The 27,003-nt window shown below is 48.1% G+C and overlaps 1 protein-coding gene across 4 annotated transcripts in view; it reads right to left on the minus strand.

Annotated features, from left to right (window-relative positions):
- Positions 1-27,003, minus strand: part of TBX4 (T-box transcription factor 4) — a 148,356-nt gene that overhangs the window by 72,420 nt on the left and 48,933 nt on the right. The window contains exons 2-4 of one of the 4 annotated variants that reach the window (XM_075904729.1): positions 22,846-22,943; positions 21,799-21,963; positions 7,498-7,582 (exon numbers count right to left, since the gene is read on the minus strand). In XM_075904729.1, the coding sequence (XP_075760844.1) occupies positions 7,498-7,509 (12 nt within the window). In that variant the 5' untranslated portion in view covers positions 7,510-7,582; positions 21,799-21,963; positions 22,846-22,943. Of the gene's footprint in view, positions 1-2,054; positions 2,190-2,495; positions 2,608-7,497; positions 7,583-17,497; positions 17,531-21,798; positions 21,964-22,845; positions 22,944-27,003 lie in introns of those variants that run through there. The other 3 variants (XM_075904730.1, XM_075904736.1, XM_075904731.1) reach the window with 3 other exon arrangements.

The raw sequence follows: 27,003 nt of genomic DNA on the forward strand, positions 1-27,003 counted from the left end.
AACCCGACCGGAGGAGGAGGACGGGGGGTATTAATAGAGCGAGTGACCCTGGGTTCCTCGCAACACAGGGTATGTCTGTTTTTCTCCCCCTCTCCTTCGAAATAATTTCAATCGCCATCTCAGGAGGCCTTGCTTGGACTTTCCAATCACTGCAGCACTCGGTTTTTATTCCCCAAAACTCAGCTACAAACCCTGCTCCGTACCGCGCGGCTCCTGCTCCCCCGCCTCCAAATTACAATACGGAGCACTGAGCTCTGAGCTGATCCTGAGATTCGGAGTAATTCCGGAGCAGGAATCTTGTGTTAAAATCAAGGTGGGCTCTGCCTACCACCCGCTAGCCCAGCAAACCCCCCGTTATATTCCCCCAACAGAGCCAGACTTTGCCTGGGTGAGTCAAACGTCTGAAGTCTGGGGACTGAAGGGGGGAGTAAAACTTAAGTTTTAAAACCCTAACATGCTGATGATTTTGCATCCACATTTCTGTTTCCCGCCCACTCGCCAGAATTTCTTACCACTCATTCCGGTTATTTAATTATTATGCTTTAACACAACAAAGACCAAAGTTTTGCATGTGCCCCACAGAAGGAAACACTTAAAAGGTGAATTTCTTTCTCTCCTCTCAAGCGCAGTCGAGTACGAAAAATCGCGTTCTAATTCCATCAACCTAGCAGGGTAATGTAGGGGGAACCGAACCCGAAGAGAAAACGCAACTAGGGGAGCGCTAAACCGAATTACACCCCCATCTGTCTTCCGCCCCCTGCTCTGCATTCTCACCAGAGTTCCTAAAAGAGAATCGATCGTTTAAAAGGTAAAAATGCCTAAATGCAAGCCACATATTCTTGTCTTAGAAGGGAATGTGTGTGGTAGCGGGGAGATTGGGTAGAGAGAAGGTAAAATGGGGGGCGGGGGGATACCGATGTAGGTAAATAACCCAACGGCTGGAGAGGAGCGATTGTTTATTTTTAAAGAAAAATACCTCCTCACCTTTATATTAGTGAGGGGATGTATTGCAATTTCAGAAGGGGGAGAAAAATATTTCAGGCTTTATGGTAGCTGGATTATAACACACTCGGTTTAAAGCATTTTCTAACGCGTTGTTTTTGGCTGAAAGCGCAGGCTACGGATTAATCAAGGATTCGAATTAAAACAGATCGGGCAAATTCCAGCCATCCGATTGAATTGCCCTGCGGGATGGTTAATTACCAAAAAAAAAAAAAAAAAAATTAAGAGGAGTGTTCGTTGGCCACTTCTTAATTTTTTGATTTTGATGTCAGCTAGCACCTCACGAAATTTGCCCTCCTCAAAAAAAAAAAAAAACAAAAAAAAAACCCCACAACAAACAAAAAACAAACAAACAAAAACCCCTGGAAAATTTAGCTCCTCATTTTCCATTACAATTAAATCGAACGGAGAAGATAAGAGTTTAGAAGATTAAACTACTATAAAGTTATAAATGACCGTTTGGTTTTTAAATAGCGGAGGTTTACGGTTTGATTAAAATTAATCCGTCTTCCGGGTTTGTAAAAAAACCAAACAAAACTAAACCCATTTATAAATTGAACAGAATACATAGAAAGTGCAATAAGACGTGTGAATCCGGCTAAATATGCGTAATAGGAACCTGTATCAACACACAAAAAGTCATGCTGTTTATATGACCATATAGACAATGTATACGCTTGTGTATATTATAACTATATATGCACAAGCATATATATAGAGAGAGAATCTGTTTGTGTCTGTCTATATATAACATACATACAACCCCACGTCAGATCCTATTGTACCCAACTCTGAAATCAAATACTAGTATTGTAGGTACATACAGAAGACACATAACAGGGATATAAATTCGTATTAAATTCTCAACAAAACCGACGCACTTATCATGCCCAATGTAAAGACATCCGATTTCATGCTGTTCACATTACATTATTTGGTTAAAATAACCACATACACCTCCTCGCCCTTTCTGTTCTTCGATAATAAAGTAAATCGATGCAGTATTCAAAACAAAACAAAACAAAACAAAAAAACAACAAGAATGTTCTTACCAGTCGCGTTTGCTTGTCCTAGCCGGACTCCAAGTTTTCCCCTTTTTTCCTCCCCCCTCCCCCAAAAAATCTTAATTTGCAAAATGGACTGTATTCCCGAGCACCCAGGGTTTTAAAAAGACACTGTCATAAAACTTCTGCTACTTTATGGGGCAAGATTTTTATCAGGGTTTTCTTGAAAGTGAATTTAAACCCAAACTCACTCCCACCGTCACGTGATGCAGAAATTGGGAACAGGAGCAGAATAAAAACTAAACTGAGGTCAATCTCTTAATGAACCATTTTCCCACTCCTAAAAAAAAAAAAAAAGGCCCGGGTAGGCCAATGTGATGTTAACCAAGGACTAAGAAGAGGCTTTCCCGTGTCTGGGACGAATTCCCGGAAGACAATGCAGCAAACCAATGGGAATGGACGCTAGGTAGATCTTTTCTGCTTTATTACCTGCTAATATCAGCGAGCGAGGGAGAGATGCAGACACGAGCTAGGGGTTTGGGAGCGAGCAGGTGACAGGTTTGCCGCTCCGGCGAAGGGGTCGTAGCATATTTGGTTGCAGCAATCAAACAACAACCTCCCCCCCCCCGTCACCTCCATCCCTGATGCAGAGCAAAGCACGTGGGCTGCTGTTTGTAATTGACACACTAGCTTGCCGGCCCCACAATCGACCTGGCTCAATAGAGCAAGTTGCTGATAGTGGGGGAAGAAGGAAGAGCACAGATGTCAGATTAAGGTGTGTGACCCCCCCTCCCCCGGCGTTGTTGCGCCGTTGGTTAGTGAATGAAGGATTTTTATTTGCAGAGGAATACGGGGGGGGGGGGGGCGGAAGGAGGCAGCGTGTTTTGGGGTTTTACCCCTCGCGATCAACGAACAAAGGCCGAATTCAACCCCCTACGAGCGGGGAGCGGAATGTTTGCTCCGGGGAGCTGTCCCGGGTATTGGGGAGGGGGGGGGGGGAGAGATGAGACGTTGGTTCAGACATTGGGTTTGGGCTGGGCCGAGACGCATTTGCCCTGAGTTATTTTGGGTGCGCGGGCGCGTGACTTGGGTGGCTTGGTGGGGTTTGCGTCGGCTCCGCGCACCCCCAGCCTCCAGCAAGCGCTAGGCTCCCATTCCAGAAGGGGCCAAGCCGGCCGATCCCGTTCGCTGGCCCTTCTTTTGGCGTGGCCCGGCGGGTTGCGTTTACACACACACCGCGCACGTGCGCGAGCCGTTGTGGCTTGTCGCAGAGGGGTAGGCAACAACCGAGGGCGGATTGTGTTGCCTTTCGGCAGGTTGGTTTGTCTCCTTCTACTGTTGTAGGAAGAACAGGCCGGGTTCGAGTTAAGGGCCGGACACGTGCCACGTCCTTTATGGGCCAAACCGTTTCCAAACCGGATCCAAGCAGACTGCGGCCGAGGGAAGGCAATAACCCGGGCCAGACCCCTGGATTTGGGCGGACAAGTCCTGGGATCAAGGAGGGCAAAACCCCAAGTCCTCCTGCCCCCCTTTGCTTTCCCCACGAAGGGAGAATTCTCCAACTTCCACTTGTACTTTGTCCCCTCTTCAGCGTTCAAACCTCCGGGGCTGAGTTTAGCAGCGTTTCCCGGGGGCCAGAGCCAACAGGCCGGAGGCTGGAGACGCGGACTCACCCTCTCGGGGAATCGCCTGTTTCTTTTCCTTTTTCAAATCAAAGGCCCCACCCAAGTTGGGGACCTTTTTGTGACAGCGCCGGAGCGACACACATGGCCCGCGGGCCTTGTTTGGGCACCCTCTGGACCTGGCCTGAAACGCGTTTTTGGAAGGATCCGAATCAAAGCAGAGGACGTGGGGCGGGGGGAAACAGCCAAGCGGCCGGTCCCACCCGGGGCTAAGAAAGGGGAAGCAACGAACTTTGGCCTTCGGCTGCTGCGAGGCACCCAAAGGAACCGGCCCTGCCATTTCTATTTTTTAAAATCCCGCGCAGAGTTTGCGGTTCCCAGCCCATCCTCGCAGCCAGTCGGGCGGGGGGGCGGAAGGGGAGAGAGGAGGCGGCCAGCAGCGACTTTTTGCCTGCCCTTTATCTTCCAGTTTCATTCATTAGCCATGTGGCTAATTGGGGTGTGTGTATGGGGGAGGGGTTACTTAAATCCGAACAGGGCGCATTTTCCTTCCCGTTCCTCTCCTTCCCTACGTGCATGTGAGGGCGGATGCCTCTTTGCAAACCGAATTATCGCCGATCGAGAGCAGTACCCGCCGGTTCACAGGGCTCTGACTAATCCAGATTGATTTAGCCGGCGGTTTCTTTTTCTCGGGGAAGCCCTGGTTTGTGATTGTATCTTCCCGAGTCCGCTTAAAACCGACATTAAAACTGCTGCTGGGGGTCGGGTGGAGTGGGGTGGGAAATTGTTATCATGTACGGAAACACCATCATTGACATTAGGACACCCCCAGAGCTGGGAGCCTTTCAGGGCGGTTACAGAAGAGACGAAACTCTGCAAAGTCAGCCTGCTTTTGAACTGTGCGTCATATAATTCGTTGTGAATTTCTTTTAGGGTGTGAGCGGGGCCCCTCTCAGGCAGCGAGAAGATATACAATCATCGCGGAGCAATTAACATCATTTAGCATTAGGCAGCAATGGCCGTGCCTCTGAACTCGGCTGTACAGTGATTTTGTACGGTATAAATCTTGGCTTTACAATAAATCTGAGCTTGCTCCTTGGACCACGTGTGAGGGGGGGGGGGGGGGTTTCTCAGAACCTGAAGGAAACTTTTAACAGACACGGACGGATGGAACACAGCGACCAAGAGACTCGCCCTTGCTTTAGAGGGGGAAAAGTCTGGCTAAGCAAAGATGCTCTGGCATTTTCATATTGATCCTCCAACGGCCGCTCGGTCTGATTATAATAAAACAAAATCATAATTTAGAAAAAGGGAGAGACATTCCTAGCTTATTTCATGCTAGTTGATTTATTATTGCACGTTGGGCTTTTATTTCTAAGCGCTTATTTATTATCTTATTTTATTTTTCTAGTAATCGATGCTTACAAAATTTCTTCCTCTGGATGCCAGCTTCCTAGAATTCATTCCTCCTTTGCTCGAGGCTTCGGCAGGAGCAGACGGGTTTTAAGCCGTTAAAATACTAGCCTGAGGTCTTTTTGTAAAGTATTTTTAAAAAATGAAGCCATGCATGCTATGTAAACACCGAAAGTGAGAGCGTACAACAACTGTCAGCCCTCACCACTTTGAACTTTCTCCTGATTTCTAGGGAAGTTTTTGGAAAACCAGCTAAAAAATTTGTTTGAGAGGCTAGCCACAGACATAGTGTCTCAGAGGTATCGATTCCTGGTTGGTCAGTAATACCCTCTCCAAAACAAAATAACACCGCCCGCCCCCCCCCATTTTCTAAAGATCGGTGGAAGCGAAAAGATCATAATACGATCCTTAATTTTAGCGTCCCCTTTGATCTTGTTAACACCCGCTCCGGCGTAAGTCCAGTTAAGGAGACTGGGTTCGAGGATTGGGCTCCGAATCGTTGGAACGGTCAACACAACATATAAAGAGAAATTGGCTTGTGCCGCCGAAAGCCACAGGAAAGCCGATTGTCCCCATTGTCATTGAACTCTGCCACGTACGTGATTTCATGCGTGACTCCAAAGAGATGACGGGTTTTTTTAAAAAAAAGCCCCGTGGCCGTCCTAGCCGGGGTATTAAGGAACTTCCCCGGGAGGGAGGGGGTATTTTGGGGCGTAAAGAAGCCAGCTTGGGGTTCAGGGACACGTCTGGTCTGGGCAGAAAGGCTCCGAGTTTCTTAAAGGGCTGCAGGCATCTTTCAAACGCGTTTTCAGACCATTTTGGAAAAGTGACGCGGGCTGCGACCCTGGAGCCACCACGAATTTTACCCGAGGCGGAGTTGTGGAAAGTTTCACATTCGCCCCGACGTGCCAAGGCAGGTAACCGCGCACTGCGAGTTCGCTTCCAAAACGCCCAGCTGCGCACTGTTCACAAACCCCTCTCGCTCAGGGTGCGCAAAAAGCGCACAGCGCGCCCTGTTGCGGCGCAGGGGGCATGAGCTGGTCTGGGTGCAATTGTCCAGCCGCTGGAAAGCGGTGGGAAGCTGCTTTTGTTCCTTTCCAAAGCAGGCTGTTCCTTTGGAAAGCCAGCTTCAGGACTCGTGAGCAAGACGCGATGGTTTTAAAACAAACTAACCCCCAGCAAATATCCCCCCTCCCCAACCCTCCGGGTCTGAAGTGTCAGCAGAAAACCTCTGTCTGTTTTCAGAAGGCTGCCGTAATTTATTCTGAAACACCCTGGCTTTTCATCGCTCGTAAGATCAAGTGTTAGATACACAAAGCGAGCGGCGAATCGTTCATTGCTCATCACCACGGAGTGCAAGGAGCACGGAAGGTGGCGGAGAAGTCATTCTTCCAGGGACAGACATTCAAAATCACTCATCAAGGTGCCAGGTCTTATTCATCTTTGGCCCTAAACCCTGGTGAGGAATAAAAATGTAACGTGGCCCTTCTTTAATAGTCACATTTACACTTCGTCTTTGGGAATGGAAAAAATAAATAAATAGGATCAAGTCTGCCAGTTACCTGCTGTGATGTTTTACTGATTTTCAAGATGTGGCATTTAGCATTTGCAGGGTGTGACACAGTTTCCTGTGCTTGCTTGTCCTCCCCCCCCCGCCCCCCAAGAAATCCTATAAAAATCCCCTCCGGGTTATGGAAATCCAAAGCACTAAGTACAACTGAAATTCATGCCTAAAAGTCTCCCTGGTTTCTAAAGTTCTCCCCACTCCAGAAGTGAGCCACACACTGGATCAAATCCTGCCCTGGCTAAAGTCAAAGGCAAAACTCCCATTGTTCCTAGAGTTTTTAAAGGCAGAACGGCCCACTACTCATACAGTCTGATTTCCTACAAACCACACCGCAGAGAGCATCACTGGGGTAGTGGAAGGTACACACAGGGGTAAACAGAATTGATGCCGTTATCCTGTCTGGAATATGGTTAGTTTAGCCCCTTCTCTCCCCTCCCCCAATTTTGTTTGAATTAGAGCAAATCTTTTAGAAAACTTCCAATCTGAATTTTAAAATTGTCCAAGGGCGTATTCACCCACAACCATGAGACACCCTGCAAGGCCAGGATTTGGTCCATTGTACAAAATAATCGTAATGAGCATTTTTGGGTAAAATCCCACTGTTTGCATTTGCACTTGTCGCCTCTCACCTCACACCCCTTTTACATTGGTGTAACTCCACAGACTCCAGTTAGTTCTGATTGACACCATGTCAGTGAAACGAGGAGCAGGGATTTTTGTGTGGCCTATATAATCCCAACTGGAATCAGCGGACCATAGCCTTTGCTGGAGTACCACCATTCTCCTTTATGCAATAGGCATTACACAAGTTGAACTTGAGTGTCCAATCATGGACATTAATAACAAACTTTGTAACATGTTTATTTATACCCTACATGGGCTTCCATACCTCATTGTGCATAACCAGGGCATATTTCTTTACGCTTCCATTCCTCGGCTAGTTTAGCCAGCAGTAGGCACCAGACATTTCCAGGCTAAAATGAAAAAGAAAACACACACACACAAAAGCAAAAGAAATGACAAATTTGAGAGCATAGATAACTAATATACAATAAACCGCTCTCTTTAATTTCTAGTGTGCAGTCATATATATATATATATATATATATATATATATATACACACACACACACACACACACATACACATACACATACAGATACACACACAAAATATACACCCTACGGCTGTGGTCCTGGACTTATGTGAGCAACTTTAAGCACAATGGAACTATGTCAAACCTATGTCAAAGTTTCTAGAGTGAGCAAATCTTTGCAGGATCGGAGCCTTTTTTTGTGCAGAGCTACTAAGAGAATATTTCTCTGCATAATTTAGAGTGATCATTATATACTGACATTTTATTCCATGCAACAACTGCAGCTTTGCAACACTGTGCACAATAACAGGATTATCAAATTCACAAGGATGTTTCTGATTGCTATTGTATCATTTTGAGAATGTTTTAGAACCTGAGGCATATATTTTAAATGTGCACGCTTTTCAGGTAAAATTATTCAGCTCTAAATTTGTGTATGTTAATTTTTGTAGCTACACAAATATTTCCCATGAAAATATGCATGAACATTCACAGGTCTAGAGAGTAAAAGAGGAATGCACGGTTCTGCAAATAAGGATAATGATTTACATCAGAATTCATTTTAATTTTTTAAATTAACAATCGTTTCCCCATACCACTCTGAGTTATATTTTGATTGTCACTGAATTTTTAATTTTAATCACAGGCGAGAAAACAGTTACATTAAATATTATGAGTACATTGGGTACTTTCAAAATGAAAGAGCCAATTGAGAATTTTGAAACAATTATTCAGGAAGGAAAAACCTAGGGGGTCATTACATTGCTAAATGTCAAATTTAGGCAGTCCTTTACTAAAAATATATAATCCTTCTTGTTAGCCATAGAGCTGATTCAATAAAATACACCCCAGAAAAATCTTGTAATCTGCCTGATATTTCCAATTACATTTTTACTCTCCAAATAAACTGAAAACTATTGTTTACTGGGATGTCAAACTGGAGAGACACATCCATTTGTACATAGACAAACACAGGGACTATCTTTTCGTAGCTATAACCACATCTCTAGGCATGTGATGAATTTTCCTGCGACTTATCCACAAACATACTAACAACCACAGTTTGGAAATGAAATCAAAACGATGGTGCTCTCTAGCACATCACACCAGATCCTGACATTGCTGCAGCTCATGTTCACAATCTTCTGCTGCTGCTACGGCTTAAGGCAGGTCAACGGGTCAGCCATTATAATTCTCTCTCCACTGGGCAGAGGAGTAATTGTGGATTGAGGCTGGCTGTAGGTTCAAGCGTTGTAGAGTTAGCAGTTCCTGAATGGAGCAGCCCTTCGGGGTTATACAGCCAATGCAGGGACTTCCGGAGTCATTAAGAAGAAAAAGCTTGATGCTCAGAAATTTGGTTGCTGCACCTGGGGGGAAGGAGAATAGATGGAGCAAATCACTCAGCTCCAGCCTGGTGGAGTGTCTGATAGAGGCCATCATGTGACAGGCGGAAGACTCAGAAAACCTCTAGGTTAAGCGGCTCTCAGGTGTGTGCCTGATGAGAAGACACAGGAGTTGCTTCCAAGGCGCTCCTCAACATTTATCACTTTTGCACTGGTCTTTTGGGACACCCAGTCCACACACCCAATGTTGACATCTCTCAGACTGGGCCTCCCACACACCACGTCCCCAATGCTGAATCGCACAAACCGAGCCCTTCAAGGGTAGTAACTCAACTGCCTTAACAAGACATAGGAGAGGCAACAGCCTCCATCACAGAACAGAATGAGACGCCTCATTGGCCGTATTTCCCAGACTTTTAATCGTTTTTGTTGTCCAGAGAAGAGCAACAAATCTGATGAAAGGTGCAGAGAACATGAGGGATGACTGAAAGAATCGGGTGTGTTTAGTCTGGACAAGAGAAGACTAAGAATGGACCCGATAACAGTGTCAAGTACCTAAAAGGGTGTTACAAGAAGGAAGGAGAGAAATTATTTTCCTTAACCTCTGAGGATAGGACAAGAAGCAATGGGCTTATACTGCAGCAAGGTAGGTTTAGGTTGGACATTAGGAAAACATTCCTAACCATCAGGGTGGTTCAGCACTGGAATAAATTGCCTAGGGAGGTTGTGGACACTCCATCATTGGAGTTTTTTAAGAGCAGGTTGGACGAACAACTCTCAGGGATGGTCTTGGTGGGTTCCTTCCAGTTCTACGACTCTGTGACTCTAACCCGGGTGCTGTCTGCTCAGTTCAAGAAGTCTGCTGAGAGCATTGGAGAAACAGAGCTAAGGTTATTCTAAGCTACACTGCTTGGAAGAAGACGCCCATTTGACCGCATGGAAAGCTTAATACTGTTGCACCACAACGAGGGGCAAACGGTGCAAGATAAAAGGACGAGGGCAGCCGTTTATAACCTCAGTGAAGTAGTTATGTTATAGTAGCACCTGAGGCTTGGGCCCAGTTGTGCTAGGCACTGTACATACACAGAGTAAGATACAGTCCCTGCCCTGAAGAACATATGATCTGACCATCCTGGATCAGATCAAAGGTCCATCTAGCCCAGTATCCTGCCTTCTGACAGTGGCCAATGCCAGGTGCCCCAGAGGGAAAGAACAGGGAATCATCACGGGATGGCTCTCCTGTCACCCATTCCTGTCACCCCACTCCTGCCCATCCTGGCTGATACATACTGGTGGACCTAACCTCCATGAATTTATCTAGTTGTTTTTTTAACCCTGTTTGAACACAAGGGCAGGCTATAGGCTGGGAGAGGGAAACACAGTCACAGTTTGGTGAAGTGACTCGCCCAAGGGCACACGGCACATCAGTGGCGGAGGGAAGAACAGCCCCATAGTGAGTCCCAGTCCTGTGTCTTATTTTATTGAACTAGATTGTCTCAGTCACACCTGCCCAGTCCAAGGGGAGTCGCACTGGGCGTAATCCAGGTCAGAATTCAGCCCTGAATTTCAAGCCAATAGCCTAAATGTAACGCTCTGACCAAAGGCGAAAGCCAGGCTGGCTCTACAGTCTCAGTTTTATGGTAATAAAACATAGCATTAAAGGTTCCCAGCCTTGTCCAGTGTCTCCAGGACCGAGATGTCTGCATGTTCCACCTTCCCAAAGACAGATTGGAGGGGCTCACTCCATCCTAGTGAGCAGCAGCACATGGAAAAGCAGAGAACAACATTGTCCTTTTTCCTACTGTATTCCTGTCCCCTGTTTGCCAGCATTAGGATAGATTTTTCACCTCATTTTCTGGGAGGGTAAGATAAGAGTGGAGGGAGGAGAGCCCATAAATAATTGGGAAGCATCATCCAGGAACACTGGATTTAAAACAGATGAGGCCCAGAATGCACATGTAATATCATAAAGAGAAAAGCCCTGTCCCAGCGCTAGCTAACACCCACAAAATCTCCAGCCACAAAATACACACTTGATATCAACAAGACATGAGAACTTTCATATCATATGTCTCCACTATGGGGTGAACTGATGCTGTGGCGATCAATCCACCAGGGGGTCAATTTAGTGGGTCTAGTGAAGACTCACTAAATCGCACATCAATCACTGTCCTGTCCACTCCAGTACTGCACCAGGACGAGAGGCATAAGGGGAGTCAACAGGGGGGTTTCTTCTGTCCACTCTGCACTGTGTGGACCCTGAAGTAAGTAGATTAAGCTATGGTGACTTGAGTTACGCTACTATTATGACTCAGATTGCATAGCTTAGATTGACTTGTCTCATGCCCATAGTGCTGGTCTTACAGACTCCAGGAAAATCTAAAAATAATTTGATTTTGAAAGGAAGGTGGGACGAGAGAGGAATAGGTGTAATTGTGTAATGAAAACTGTGTCGCTTCATGTTTCATTACACAATCAGGTTGCTGATGTCTGACATGTCTTCCTGGTCTTGAGAATAGAGAGGGATGTACAAAGGCTCTTCCAGACACCAAGAGCTATAGCAGAGTAGGTCCTCACAGCACGAGCGGCCAGCTATGGGGGTGGGACAGAGAAAAGGTCAGAGGTTGATGAATGGGAAGAACAGGCAGAGAAACAGAAATCTCTAGTGAGGCTTAAAAACAAGAAGGGCAATTTTAGAAAGGTCCTGGAAATGACTCAAGAGCCAAAAGAGCCAGTTGAAGATGGGGTGATAATGTCGTTGTGTTTCTTTACCCCTCTGCTACAGCAGGAAGGCGGTCTTGGCTCACACAGGGGCCATTGGAAGGGATACAGAGATGGATGAGGCACTCGATAAGATGTGCAGAGATAAAGGCCTGGAGGACAATGCCCTCACCCAAACCACCCGACCAGCAATGTCTTCTGAAATTAAAGATGGTCAAACTAAAATTCCCTGCAGGCTGCTCGGTCAAGCCATTGACACACGTCACAGTCGATACGGTGTTGATACTCCACACATCAGGACGAAAGTGTGTGCCACTGTATTTCTTGGATGTGCTTCCCAATGACGACAAGCTTCCTTCTCTTCCATCTGCTACCTCCTTGAGTCCCAGTCCCATTCGGTCCAGGACTCCCTGTGGATACTCACAGGCAGGAGTCGACACTCCCAGTTGTATCACACGCTGTGACAACAAGGCTGTTCCTGGTTCTCCCTCTGCAGGGTGTCCGGACAAAGCAAAAAAACAAAAAAACAAAAGCCAAGTACAAATCAGACGAGGTGCAACTCCGTCCCAATGCAAGCAGTTTTCACCGGCAGCACCACTGAAATGTGAGTCCAAAAGGAATCCAACCTGGTTCTCGAGCCTTATCAGAGCTGAACGAAGACTGACTCCATTGCAGTGTTGGACTTGTATTTATTTATTTATTTTTCTAGAACTGGAAGGGACATCAAGAGGTCATCGAATCCAGGCCCCAGCCCTCACGGCACCATCTAGCACCATCTAGACCATCCCCGATAGATGTCTATCTAACCTGCTCTTAAATATCTCCAGAGATGGAGAGTCTACAACCTCCCTAGACAACTTATTCCAGTGTTTAACCACCCTGAAGTTTTTCCTAAGGTCCAACTTAAACCTCCCTTGCTGTAATTTAAGCCCATTGCTTCTTGTCCTATCCTTGGAGGTCAAGGAGAACCAAAAACACCTTTTGGATGCCGAAAACCACCATCATGTCCCCTCCTAGTCTTCTCTTTTCTAAAACTAAACAAGTCCAATTCTTTCAGTCTTCCCTCATAGCTCATGTTCTCTAGACTTTTAATCAATTTTGTTGCTCTTCTCTGGACCTTCTTCGATTTCTCCACATCTTTCTTGAAATGTGGTGCCCAGAACTGGGCACAATACTCCAACTGAAGCCTAACCAGCATAGAGTAGAAAGGTTCCAGCTCTTTCGCCTTATTAACGCCCATCGCTTCCTGTCCTGTACCAGTGAAATCAACGGTAATTAAAATTCCTATTGATTTCAGTGGTGCAGGGCCATGTCTGGAAAGAAGAGCTATTTGCTATCCTGAATGTGTTCCTCCCCACTCAGAGCTGTTGCAGAGCAGAAATGAGAGAGTGATTGTTAATTTCAGGGACCCAGTGTATGATGGATCGTCTCTTTTAGGAAAGGTGAGATGTAGGCATTACCCCTCCAAATTCTTCTTTTACGTCAGTGCTTATCAAAGGGTAGAATCAGACCCACAGGTTGGGGATTTTCTTCTAGCCATAGAGAGCTGTTTTAGGGCAAGATTCAAAACTCCCTGTAAGGATCAGGAGGGGTAGGAATGGGAAAAGCAGAGGAGGGGGACTGAGGTAAGTGCTGGAACGGGGGGTTCTTCTCTCACACCTGCACTTCATTTTAATGAGGGGAGAAAAGGTGGAGGAGATAAATGCAAGAGGAAAGAGAGCCAGAGATTCCAGTTCAGAAGCAAAAAGAAGCTCACTGCACCCTGAAGGGAATGGTTATCGCACAGCTGTTTCGATAAACCATCAGCTACCACTGGGTCTTTTCTGCCTGGGACTGGAAACCAAACCAACTCTTTTAGAAGAGAACAGGTTACCCAGAGGCCAATGGAGTACAAGGGCACCTTTATTGCCAATACTCGTTCCGTCTCGGACCCCTCAGCTTTGGGAATCAAGCAAGCAACAAATGAATCCCAAGTTCACCTTTTTATCTCAGTTAGTACGTAAATACACTTATCGATTGCAGCACTCTTTGAGCCTTAATTTAGTAATGCGAATACCCAGCTAATGCATAGTCATAGCCATGCGATGCATATAGTTACACTCACCCCTGCTTACAGCTTTTTAGTTGATGTAAGCAGTTCTCACATCACAAACTTGCTTAAATAAGCCACTTACAAGGGGGAAAAGAGGGGTGACACTGAAGGTGCATCTACACTGCACCCATAGGTCGAACTAAGATACACAATTTCAGCTACGCAAATTGCGGATCAAATTTTGATCTAATTTCAAAATAGCTTGTTTCAAAATTTGATGCTATCCACGCAGGGCCAAATTTTGAAATAAAGAAGTATTCCAACAAGTCCCTTAACCCTTGTGGAACAAGTGTTACAAGGGCACCGGAATAGCATGCCCGTTATTTTTAAAGGTGCAGAATAGCTATTTCGGGATATTTCTGGTATCCCGAAATAGAGCCGCTGTCTTGAAGTAGCTTAAATGTCTATTTCATAGTGAATGGGAATGGGTAAGCGGGGAGGAAGATTGCATTGTTAACACAGAGCATTCTTTAAAAGTTACATCTGTGATTAGTTACGTGTGTATCTATCCCAATGAAGCATGAAAGGAGGAAAGCATGTCTATAAATCAATAGGAACAGCACCTGCCCATGCTAAATATGAGTCAACAGTGCGATGCTGTTGCAAAAAAAAGCAAACATGATTCTGGGATGCATTAACAGGTGTGTTGTGAGCAAGACACGCAAAGTCAATCTTCCGCTCTACTCTGTGTTGGTTAGGCCTCAGTTGGAGTATTGTGTCCAGTTCTGGGCATCGCATTTCAAGAAAGAAGTGGATAAATTGGAGAGGGTGCAGAGAAGAGCAAAAATGATTAAAGGTCTAGAGAACAGGAGCTATGAAGGAAGGCTGAAAGAACTGGGTTTGTTTAGTTTAGAAAAGAGAAGATTGAGGGGGGACATGATAGCGGTTTTCAGGTATCTAAAAGGGTGTCATAAGGAGGAGGGAGAAAACTTGTTTATTTTGGCCTCTGAGGATAGATGAAGAAGCAATGGGCTTAAACTGCAGCAAGGGAGGTTTAGGTTGGACATTAGGAAAAAGTTCCTAACTGTCAGGGTGGTTAAACATTGGAATAAATTGCCCAGGGAGGTTGTGGAATCCCCATCTCTGGAGATATTTAAAAGTAGGTGAGATAAATGTCTATCAGGGATGGTCTAGACAGTACTTGGTCCTGCCATGAGGGCAGGGGACTGGACTCAATGACCTCTTGAGGTCTCTTCCAGTCCTAGTAGTCTATGATTCTATGCTGTACCTCCATCACCATAGTTGCAGCTACCCAGAGCCCTTATTTAACCCTTACACACCCAACCAACTCCACAATGAGGAAGTAGAAGGATGGCGATGAGAGCGCCTTGTTAGCTGTTCTGTGCAACCAATGACACTTCTCCGGGTGCCAACCAACAGGGGGATGTTTGGGGATGAGCAAAAGTGACTCAGCCCCTGGTGCATGGGGTACCCATGGGCAAGTCAGTTCACCACTCAGAGCTTTGGTTTCCCCTCTGTGAAATGGAACTAAAGTTCACTGATCCAGTATCTTTCACACATGGTTATCACCATACCTCTATTTAGCACTGTGCAAATTGTTGACACTTTCTTCCTGGGAACAAAGGTCCTGATTTTTCTATCCCCGCCTCCACAAACTCCAGGTGAAATCTATGGGATACTGCAGCTTTAGGCCCTTCCATGGGAGAAACGCCAAAGCTTTTGCTGCAGTGGGCTCAGATCTGACTAACTATGGTGTGTTCACTTGATACGTATTACTGCAGGGCTATCATCAAGCCTGGGAAACTAAGTAAGTGCTGCGTTGGCATGTTGGCAGCAAATCAAACAAAATGACATTAATTAGGGCACATTAGGAATAGGAAATTAAATTAAAGAAATATTGTGTCTACGGAGCCTTCCTTGGGCATTTTCAAAAGGGTCTGCGTTTACAGGGTCGAGAGAGAAACGAGGTGGCTGGAGCAGAGGAGAGACTTGTGGGAAGTTGAAAGAATCCGAGCTTTAAACTGCTTTAGGTTACACGCTCAGGGGCCTGCTCGTTTCTCAGACGTTCTTTTAATTGCAGGAGAATTTCAGTGCGCACGGAAGGCAAGGGCTTAATGGGAGGGTCTGGCACCAGGCAGAGTTTGGGGCTAACACTGTAATTTTCATTGACAGTTTTGCTGGTACATCCCAGTCCCGCTTTGATACCCTGCCCTCCTTTTCCACTCCCAGGAAAGTCTCCAGCCTGCACCTATATTGTGAGAATTTTGTGACAGAACAGAAATCTTTGTCCCTTCCCCCCAAATTTATCGTCAGGGTAGCTCAGCCCCTCAGAGGCCTCACTGCACTTATCCTCACAACACTCTCCTATGAGGGAGCACACAGCCTCAAGCCCATTTTACAGACAGGGGACTCAGTGCCTTCCCCAAGGTCATGCGGGAAAGCCATCACAGAGCAGGAATCAAAACGATGACACTCCAAGTCCCTATTAAGGGACCGTGTTTCCTTTTATTGAGCCCAGGTGTAGGCTCACGGTGCCCAAAGCTCAAACAAATAAATGTGTTTACTCGATTACACTGTCTTGTGCTCACCACAGTTGGCAAAAGGCAACCGCACAGAGGTGCCTCTGCTCCCAGCCAGCTCCAGAAAGTGAGAACAAGTGTTTGTGAGGAATCCTTGGGTTCCCAACCCCCACCTTGGGCCACTAGTTCGGGAAACGTCTGATCACCTTTCTCTGTGGAGGCTGCAGAAAGAAAGATTCTGGTCCTCCGTGGGGACAAGCCTTTTTCAACCGCCATCAACCTTGCGAGCATGAGAGCAGATTGGTGTTATGGGAACCATAGGAACATAAGAACGGCCATCTTGGGTCAGACCAAAGGTCCATCTAGCCCAGGGTCCTCTCTGCCGACAGTGGCCAACACCAGATGCCCCAGAGGGAGTGAACAGAACAGAAAATCATCACGTGATCCCTTTCCTGTCACCCATTCCCAGCCTCTGACAAACACCATCCCTACCCTACCCATCCTGGCTAATAAGTGTTGATGGACCCAACCTCCATGACCATCCAAACAATGAAGCTAAGCAAGTCAGACCAGAGATATGTTTGGCCTTTAACCGAATGCCATAGAGAACATTTGGAGAAATACGTTCTGCAGGGAGAATTCTGTGTCTCGGAAACACGGGTCCCCCCCAGTCACAGACCCCGAGCCATCCTGAGGCTAGGCCACTTGGTACGGGGCTGAAAAAGGGAGGGCGGTCTGGTGCAGAACAAGAGCTGCGTGTTCTTGGACTGGCCTGATTTTCAAACGCAGCCTGGGGCAGTCACATGCAGTGGCAACGTTACCGATCTACTCTGATTTGGGGGCTAGCCAGGGACTGGCTTGGCCCTCAAGGCTGCTGTGACCGACAAGCCAGCAGCAAGCAAAGGTCAGTAGGGGCCACACGTCCCTTGGTCGCACCCGCAATAGTGGGGACCATGAAGAGGAGTGACACAGATCCCTTACTACGACGCCGCACCCTTTGCATAAGAGAGACCAGACGTACTTTGCTTGCTTCCAGGAGTGACGCAAAGCAATTGGCACAATGCAAGGGGCAGGGGGCGGGGGAAAGGGGGAGCAAGATCTGGCCCCCTGCTCTCTTACAGTCACATAAAGCCCAAATCACAGTACAAGCTACATACCCTGGTCTGGCTTCCTCCACCACGGCTGGGCAGCCCCCCTCTGGGCCGGAATGCGGCCCGTCTTTAACACTGCATGGCGACACACGTGGATTGGCTGGGAGCGCGAGCCAACCGCAGGCCGGCAGAAAGCAGGTCCCACCCCCGCATGCCTGGGGCGGCGGCGTTCTCTCCCCGGCGCGGCGACGGAACACCAGGGGATCTTTCATGAATCAAAGGGTCACGGTCAGTACCCAAGACGTTGTCCCCTCCCCCGCACCTCAAAACCTTGCATACGGTGTAAACCCTGCACGTTCCTCACAGGAAACTGCTAGGACACAGATCTTCCGGCCTGCCAGTAAAGGTCTTTGTAAGAGCAAAGCCAAACCCGTAAGGAAAGTAAATCCCAACCATTCCAAACCAGTAAGGAAGGTCCATTCCAAACGAGTCGTTAGGCTGAGAGCTTTCTGTCTGGCGTGGCTCCACTCCCCAACTTCTCTCGTTTATCTGTCTGGTTCTGCCTGGTTCTTTGATTGTTTCTGTCTCCTGTATAATTCATTTTGCTGGGTGTAAGCCAACGAAGGTGGTGGGATATAATTGGTGAGATAATCATGTTAGGATTGGTTGGTTTAATTTCAGTAGAATGATTGATTAACAGATACCTAAAAATATTACTATATATATTAAGGACAAACAGGAAGTGAGTGAGGAAAAAACAAGAATAAAAACAAGGGAACAGGGAGGAAGAAAGGAAAGAGAATTGGATTCCTGTTTGCTGGAAGCGACCCCCAATACGCATCACTTTATTTGCATCTCCAGACTTCGAGTCTTGCTGTTCTCTGCTTTCCCGAGAAGGCCCAGGGAAGTGGGGGAGCGAAGGGGTAAGCCCTCTCACAAAAACAGCACCACGAAAGAGAGGGAAGCCGCCTGCCCTGCTCCTCGGAGGCAGGGGCGAATGTGTCTTGCTTGTTGATGGGGTTGCTATGGTGCCCAGCGTGGAGGCCTAGCAAAGCGAACGCTTGGGTAATGAGCTTATGGAGAGATAAAATGGGAAACAGGCCTACCCTGAGCGGCCGCGCTCGGCCCCGCTCGGTAAACGCTCTTTTTTTGAAACCAAGAGCCATAAATTGTGTGCTAGAGCCAGGCACGCCTCTCCCTCGGCTAACTGCACATTTCCCGTTAGCTCGAGTGGCCCGCAGATGAGTTATGAGAGTTAGGCACTGGAACAGAGAGGTTTACTCAGTTGCAACTACATGAAGAAAGGCTGTTCTCTCCCCCTCCGCCCTCTGCAAATGCTGCAGAAAGCTTTCACCACCCAGGTGCTTTTCTCTCCTCTTTTTTGTCCACTCCTGATTGCCTCGTCTCAGTAGCCTTGTCTGCAGTTGTTACGGGGCTTGCTCTGTTTATCATTGTGGCGTGTACCGCAGAACTCACCTTGACAAGCATAGCTGGAGGGCCATTTGCTCGCGTGGGCTTCTCTTGTCTCCGCCCCAGCCCCTTTCTGTATTTCCAACGAGAGGTCGGCCATGGCGTTCCACTGCATGTCGATTTACCTACGGCGAGCAGGCAGATGGCTTGCTGACAGCTTCAGGAACACCTTGTAGCAGTTGTGGTGGTTCTTTAGATCCGGGGCTTCCCATTTCATTTCACACATCATGATTTCTAACCCTCAGGTGCCTTCTCGGGGCGGCTTCTGACCTCAGTTCCAGCCATGTGCATTATTCAGCTGGCCTGAGAGCAGCCTATGGTCTAGTCTAGGGTCTGACCACTGGAGTGACACCGATTCCCCTCTGTGGGCTGGGCAAAGTCATTTGACCTACGAGTCTCAATTTCTCCATCTGCAAAAGAGAATTACTACTTCTCATCTCCTCTTCCTCCCAACAGAGAGGATGTATGGACTCAGGAGTTCCCCCTTTAAAACACCTGAAAGATGTCAAGAGCAAGAAAGGCACATTTTAGATGGTGGTGGTAGTAATTTTTTACTCTATTTAGCTGAATTTATATGTATACAAAAATTAGACATCCATTATTCAGCTAATGCAACATACGCACACACTCCTGTACGTAGACACGTGCGCTAGCCTCTACTGCATGGAACAGAGCTGCTCAGCTGCGTGTCATAGGACCTATACTCTTACTTGCTAAAAGGGATTCTCCTTCAGTTCACCTTGGGATTTAGAGCAAGAAGCAGCCAGTTCTTTTCCTTCTCTCATATTGTGTCTGTGGACGTGCAACCTCCGCGACAGTCAGGAAGTTCACCCTCAAGACCGGGTCACATCAGCTGCCATGAGCCTGACAAAGCCACAAGCAGCAGAGAACTCCTAGGGCCGGCGTAAGCTGTTTAGATGCCGAGGGCCCTGCTGTTCGAGGCCCACTCGCCACCCTTGGCCTCCCCAGCTGCACATTTTCTGTCAGACTCCTGGACCATCCTCCAGCTTTCTAAGCAGAGCACTAGGCTCGTTGGCTCCCTCTTGGATCCAGACATGAAGGGCAAAGGGCTGTGGGACCGAACAGACAAGGGATCCAAAGAGTGAGACGTTCTCCCTCGTCCCCAGCCTTTCGCTGTATTGACGACGTTCCTCACAAGAAAATGGCAGGAGAGCCAGGCCTTGTTAGTCTAGGCCCCATCAGCCTTCCCCACGTGGTTACACCTCTGTTCGGGGAGGGAGGGAGGACTTGAAGACAAAGTCAGGGCCGGCTTTAGGCCGATTCCCCCGAATCAGGCCCCACGCCTAAGAGGGGGGCCCCGTGCATAAGAGAGCCCTGTTCCTGGGCACGCAGCGCATGCACGCCCCCCCCCCCTGTGAATCGGGCCCTGCACTTCCTAAAGCTGGCCCTGGACAAAGGGTTGCTGCCATGTTCCCAGGCTCAGATATTAACCGGGAATCAAGTGGCCCTGTGGAACATAACTGGATGGAGCCCCCAGCCCCAACTCCAATGGGTAAAGCACAGAAAATGCTCACAGAGGGCACGGTTTCTACCCTGAACGGGGAACCTGCTTACTTGTGTGTATACATCAAACCCTTAATGGTCTTACAACCATATCATCAAGTGCTTCCTGTACATTTTCACTTGCCCTCGCAGAATGCACTGCATTGTTGCTCTGGGGAGTCCAGGCCCCAGGGTGATAAAACAAGGAGTGTGTTTTTCCAATTAAAACACCAAATGTGTTTTCCTGCCAGTATTTAGCTCAGCCCAATGTGCGATCGGTGGCAACCTTTGAACCTAGAAGCAGCCTTGGAAGGCAATGCAAAGTAAGTTGTTAATATTCCACACAGTGGAAAACAGAGCCAGATAAACAACTTAATAGCGGAGATTTTCTGTTTACTGTATGAAATCTCCACTGTGAGCGCCCTCTTAAAAGCACGGCCTCTAACAATCAAGCCCAAACTTTTCAATTAGTGACACAGCACGAAGCCTAGTGCTGAGTTTGGAATGCAGGTGTTGGCCAGTTCTCCATTGACCTCAGAGGTGGGATACAGGCGAGTTTACGCGTGAGATGTAGAAAACCCACCCCAACAAAACATGCAGCGTTTGGCACAAGTTCTCCTCAGATGGTCCCCGAGAGACTAAACAAGGATCATCAGGTAAAATTGCCATGGAGCCCATGTGTAAAGACTTCAAGATCTGAGTCCCAAAGACCTTAGGCTTAGTCATCCTTAACTCAAATAAAGCCCCTCTCACACATCCTGAAAGTCGGCTGGACAGTCCGAAAAGCGAAGAAAGGGGGAGGCGGCTCATTGACTACAATGGGTGATTTGGTCTATGAAGGTCTGTGAAATATAAGCAGCCCACATTTCACTCCCTGAAATAGATCCCAAGTTGATCCCATCTGGATCCCGTGCTGCTGTCTTGCTCCCAGAGCAGCACTGAAAGGAGCTATCATCACTCACTTTCCGTCTGCTGCTAGATTCCTCCTTCTTTTTATCTGACGGTGCCGCTGAGCACGACTTGAACTAACCGCACACATTGCTTTTTTGCAAACACTTGTTTGGAACTGAATATCACGGTGTCTCATGTAGCTCACCGATGACCCACGCCTGCAAACTTTCATGCACCTGTCAGCTTTCCATCCTGCAGATAGTCCCCGGAAGTGTTCCCTGTAAGCTAAGTGCTTGGATGGTCACCCAGGGGAGATTCAAGTGCCATCCAGCTGATTAGCAGAGAGCCCACAGTTGGCAGCATGTGTTTCTGTTGGTGGTGCACGTCCACACATGCCTTGGTGCATGCAACAAAATTTATTCTGCATATGAACGGGAAAAATTAGAGAGAACAGTGGTCCCAAGTAAGTTGGTGGGACTTGCCACGTGTGTTCAATTACTCACATGTATGACTGCTTGCAGGATTAGGCCTGGGACCGTGAAGAGCTTTCTATGTGGATTCTTCCAAGAATTTTGCCAAGCAATGTGTCCTGAACATCGTTATTATCTCCTAGAAACATTTCCTGTTGATTAAAATGTGACCAACTCTAAGCTCGATAGGAGCAATTTCTGTCAAGAGAAAAAACAAAAAGATGTTTTTTGCATTTTCCCATCTCAAAGGGTGACGTTCACATGCTTGTACCTACTTGCATGTCTGTGGGTTTTCATAACATAGGGACACGCGTGTGGGCTCTCATGTGCACAGGGTACATGCGTGCACATGTCAGAGGTGGACGTGCATGAGAATGTGTTGTATGCAAGCATGCAGAGGATTGCAAGATACACACTGGTACAAGTTTACGCGTTTGTGGGGAACGGGAGAGGGCAAGAAAAAATACAAGAAATCAGTGTTAAAACGAAAAACTAGCCTAGTAACCTAAGTGAGCATGTGGCTGTGGCCTGAGTAATGTATATTGGCCAACAGGTCTTTCCTATTGCCTGATATACTATATTCAGAATAGGAAATGGAACAAGGCTTCAGCTGCTAAGGGCCAGTCTGCCCACAGGTACGCCACGTGGATTAAGAGATACCAATGCAAAGCCATGTAGGGACACTCTTCATTCAATTCAAATGTGGCTTCGACATGGGCGGCTGGTATACTAGGCGGGGGAGGTGCTTCCTTTCCAAACCGCCAGCCTGGCCCCGCCCACACTCCACCCCCAGGACGCCTGCTGTAGGTGTACGGGAGTGGAGGGCTGCTGCCCCCTAGTGTCCACCCTCCTTGCGCTCCGGGGCGGGGAAAGCTGGGGCCTTGCATTGCCCTCCCTCCCCATGCTGAGGGGCGACACGCTGCCTCACCTCCCCGTGGTGTGGGGGCTTCGGCTTGGCTCCCGTAGGGGCAGGGCCTAGGCAGAGAGGAGGTGTTGGGGGCAGGACTGGGAGGGTCTTGCCTCCCCCAGCCCTACCTTCACCCCCGCCCATGGGCTTTGATGCATTTCGGTCTCACTCACCGAGGAACTCGCTCCAGTGTAACCAAAGGCAGCTCCGTTAGTTCAACCAGGGCATCTTGTGTCTTCAGACAAACCTGGACATCCAGGTCCTGATCCCACTGCATTAAATGGGAACATGGTCATTGGAAGGGCCATCCTGAGGGGGGGTCCGGGGTAACCTCCCCCTCCAGTGCCCTAAGGTCTAGGGCCAGGACAACCCCCCTGCCACAGGCCCCGCCCCTCCCTCACCACTGCCCCACCCCCAACTGCTTCCCCCTTCCTCCGAGCAACACGGCCAGGGTTATGGGGCCTGGCATGGTGGAGCAGGGATTTCCCCTTTCCCCTCCCGACTCACCACATGGGCAGCAGGAGCCGGAACAGCCCAGCACCCTGCTCCCACCTGCCGTGCCAACCTCCCAACCCTCTGGGCCTCGCTTCTCTGTGGGTAGCAGGATCCAGAGCAGGCTGGGGTCAGGGCACTCTGCTCCCTGCCGCTGCTGAGAAGCCAAGCGCAGGCGGCCGGGAGGGCAGTGGGGTAGAGCAGAGCAGGGCCGCTCCGGCGCCTGCACGGTGAGCGTCTTGGGAATGACCCCTGCTGCTGTTGTGGCACCAGGCCCCCACAATCCTCTGGTCCCTCCTGTCCATAGGACAGTTGGGGTGGCCACTGTGGGGTCTCCAAAAGCACAGGGGCTGGGGTGGCCCCCCAATTCGTCCTGTGGCAGGGACAGCTCTGCTCATTGGACTCAGTAGGGTCAGAACGGGCCCGTTTTCTTACAAACAAGCCGAGTTACAGCCATTGGGACGTTGGCCCTTCCTGCGTCTTGTCCCAGCTTTGCCTCTCCCTCCGTTCTTTGACCAAGCACCGGTGCTGAGTCCGATAATGGCCGTGCGCGCGCTTGCTCCCCATCCCACTCCAAGGCCAAAAGGCCGGGAGACGGGCTGTTAACATCAGGAGCCTGGCCTCACTGGTGCGACAACGAAAAGCATCTTTTCTAATGAAAGCAGCATACAAGTAACACTGCAGCGAGACTAGAGAAGGGCTCTGTAGCACCGAGGCTGGGTGAGTCCAAACCCACCCCCAAGACTCAGGAAATTCAGCTGAGCATGGGAAGCCGCGGGCGGTCTGAGAAACATCTTCCCTAGGTTCCTTGCCACACTGTTTCCTCTGCTCTTGGAACAGGCCGCGCACTTCTGGGAGTGAGGCCAAAAACCGGTAGCCCTTCCCCTGGACCATTATAGCATCCAACTGGTAAAGGGGGCGTGTGACACAGGAGGAAGGAAGGAAGGAAGGAAGGAAGGAAATAGCCATGGCCGTGCCTGGGAGAGGTGGGAAAATGTCTATGAAGGGGTTTTTGTGAGAGCTCAATCCCCAAGGAATCCAGGTTAGGCGATGCACTGCTAGCCCAGGGAATACCCGCTGTGGCCACATGCGGGGGGAAAGCTGGACTCGCCCCACAGTTCAACTCATTACTGCCCAGCTGGTCTGTGGGTTTGTGTTCGTCCCCAGGGCCCTTTTAAGTCATTTTCCATGATGTCAGAGCTATTCTGTCTCCTCCAAACAGCCGGTGTGGAACTCGGAGAAGACGCCAACGCTGGGGAGATGGTTCCAGAAGACAGGAGTGGTCTGCGCATTTGTTTCCGGCACCATGTGTATCTGGGGCTCGTGAAAGTGAGGGACTAACACAATTGGATCAAGCTAGCCCTGGCTAGAGGCAGGTGCTTCCCCACGCAGATCTGGTAACGCACCTCGCTCTGACCTGCAATCCCTCCTGTTATTCCCATTAGGGGCCTCTCCCAGCCAAAGCTGCTAATCCTGAGGCGTGGAGCCAGCTGGTTGTGTGACATGCACAAATATCCCTGCGCAGGGGCTAGCAGAGGGCCACCTGCCTCAGTCCTACTTACCTAGAGACTGGATGGAAACCGAGGTTTTGCATCATGAGTCTTTGTGTAGACCAGAGGACAGAAATCAATGTCATTTAACGGGGGACAGGAAAGGCGCCTTCCTATATTAGTTGTGTCCCAGTTCTGACTGGCCGGTGATATTTAGCACTAAGAGGTGCTCGGTGCGCAAATCATTTACTCGTGAAAAAAACTACCCGCCTGACAAACTGGCAGAGGGAGGCATTCTATTTATCCACAAAGTACAGCGCAGGAAGCAGTGGCCGTGCCGGATTCCCTTGACAGGCCTCTAGCCTGGCACTCAAGAGCTCAGAAGGCCAGTGTGTGCTTCATTCACCATAGCCCATTCAAACCAGGTGAGACAATTAGAACCATCACAGGAGCTAACCACATAAGACACGACATCAGGGGCTCATAGTTCTGCATATCCACTGATAGGACATATGCCATCAAGTGCCAGAAATGCCCCTCTGCCCTGTATATTGACCAACCTGCACAGTCTCTACGACAAAGGATAAAATGGACATGAATCAGACATCAGAAATAGTAACACACATAAACCTGCAGGGAACATTTTAAGCTGCCTGGTCGCTCAGTCATGGATTTAAAAGTAGCCATTCTTCTTCAAAGGAATTTTACCAGCCAATTACAGAGGGAAAGTGGGGAATTGGTATTCATTTGCAAATGTGACACCGTTTCCCTGGGCTTGAACAAAGTAATTAACTGGTTGTCGCATTATAAAGCCAGTATCTCCTGCCTTTAACAACTTCATTTTTACATCAAAAGTTAAGAATGGGACACTTCCAGTCCATTTAATTAGCTTCATTAGTACCAGTCCTACAATTGACAAGTACTTTTTTTTTTGCTGTTATAAATATCTTGGTTTCTATTATTTCCACTCCAGCTAAGCTGATGAAGTGGGGTTTACCCATGAAAGCTCACAATACTATATATTTTTGTTAGTCTCTAAGAGCACATCTATACAACAAGGCTAAAATCATATTAAGCTACACAACTCAAGCTACGTCAGTTGCGTAGCTTAAGTCGAAATAGCTTAATCTGGCTTTTGGTGCTGACTACACAGCAGGAATTTGAAGGAAGAACACTCTTCCTTCAACTTCCCTTACTCCTCGTGAAATGAGCGTTACAGGAGTCAAAGTAAGAAGTCCTTCAGCTCAACATTATTTTGAAATAAATGCTGGCAGTTTTCAGCTTCAGCGTGACAGGTTTCAGAGGGGTTAGTCTGTTTCAGCAAAGCCAACAAAGAGTCCAGTGGCACTTTAAAGACTAACAAATTTATTAGAGCATAAGCTTTCGTGAGCTAATACTCACTTCCTCAGATATGAGAGAGAGAGAGAGAGAGAGAGAGAGAGAGAGAGAGAGAGAGAGAGAGAGAGAGAGAGAGAGAGAGAAAGAAAGAAAGAAAGAAAGAAAGAAAGAAAGAAAGAAAGAAAGAGAAGAGAAGAGTCCAGAGTGATCTACACAAATTGGAGGATTGGGCCAAAAGAAATCTGATGAGATTCAACAAGGACAAGTGCAGAGTCCTGCATGTGGGACGGAAGAATCCCAAGCATGTCTACAGGCTGGGGACCGACTGGCCAAGTGGCAGTTCTGCAGAAAAGGATTCGGGATTACAGTGGATGAGAAGCTGGATATGTGTCAGCGGTGTGCCGCTGTTGCCCAGAAGACTACAGCATATTGGGTTGCATAAGTAGGATTATGGCCAGCATAGCTAGGGAAGTCATTATTTCCCTCTATTTGGCACTGCTCAGGCCAATCTGGAGAATTGTTTCCAATTTTGGCCCACTGCTAGAGAAAGAATGTGGACAAATTGGAGAGAGTCCAGCAGAGGGCAACAAAAATGATTAGGGGCCTGGGGCACATGACTTATGAGTAGAGGTTGAGGGAACTGGGCTTATTTAGTCTGCAGAAGAGAAGAGTGAGGGGGGATTTGATAGCAGCCTTCAACTTCCTGAGGGGAGGTTCCAAAGAAGATAGAGCCAGGCTGTTCTCAGTGGTGGCAGATGACAGAACAAAGAGTAATGGTCTAAATAAGGGAGGTCTAGGTTGAATATTAGGAAAAACTACGTCACTAGGCACTTAGTGAGGCACTCCAATGGGTTACTTAGGGGGTGGTGCGATCTCCATCCTAAGAGGGTCTTTGGAGCCCCACTGGACGAAGTCCTGGCTGGATGATTTAGTTGGTGTTAGTCCTATTTTGAGCAGGGGGTTGGGCTAGATGACCTCCTGAGGTCTCTTCCAACCTATGATTCTATGATC

The sequence above is a fragment of the Pelodiscus sinensis genome, chromosome 21 (genome assembly GCF_049634645.1).
Source record: "Pelodiscus sinensis isolate JC-2024 chromosome 21, ASM4963464v1, whole genome shotgun sequence".
Classification (NCBI taxonomy): Eukaryota; Metazoa; Chordata; order Testudines; family Trionychidae; genus Pelodiscus; species Pelodiscus sinensis.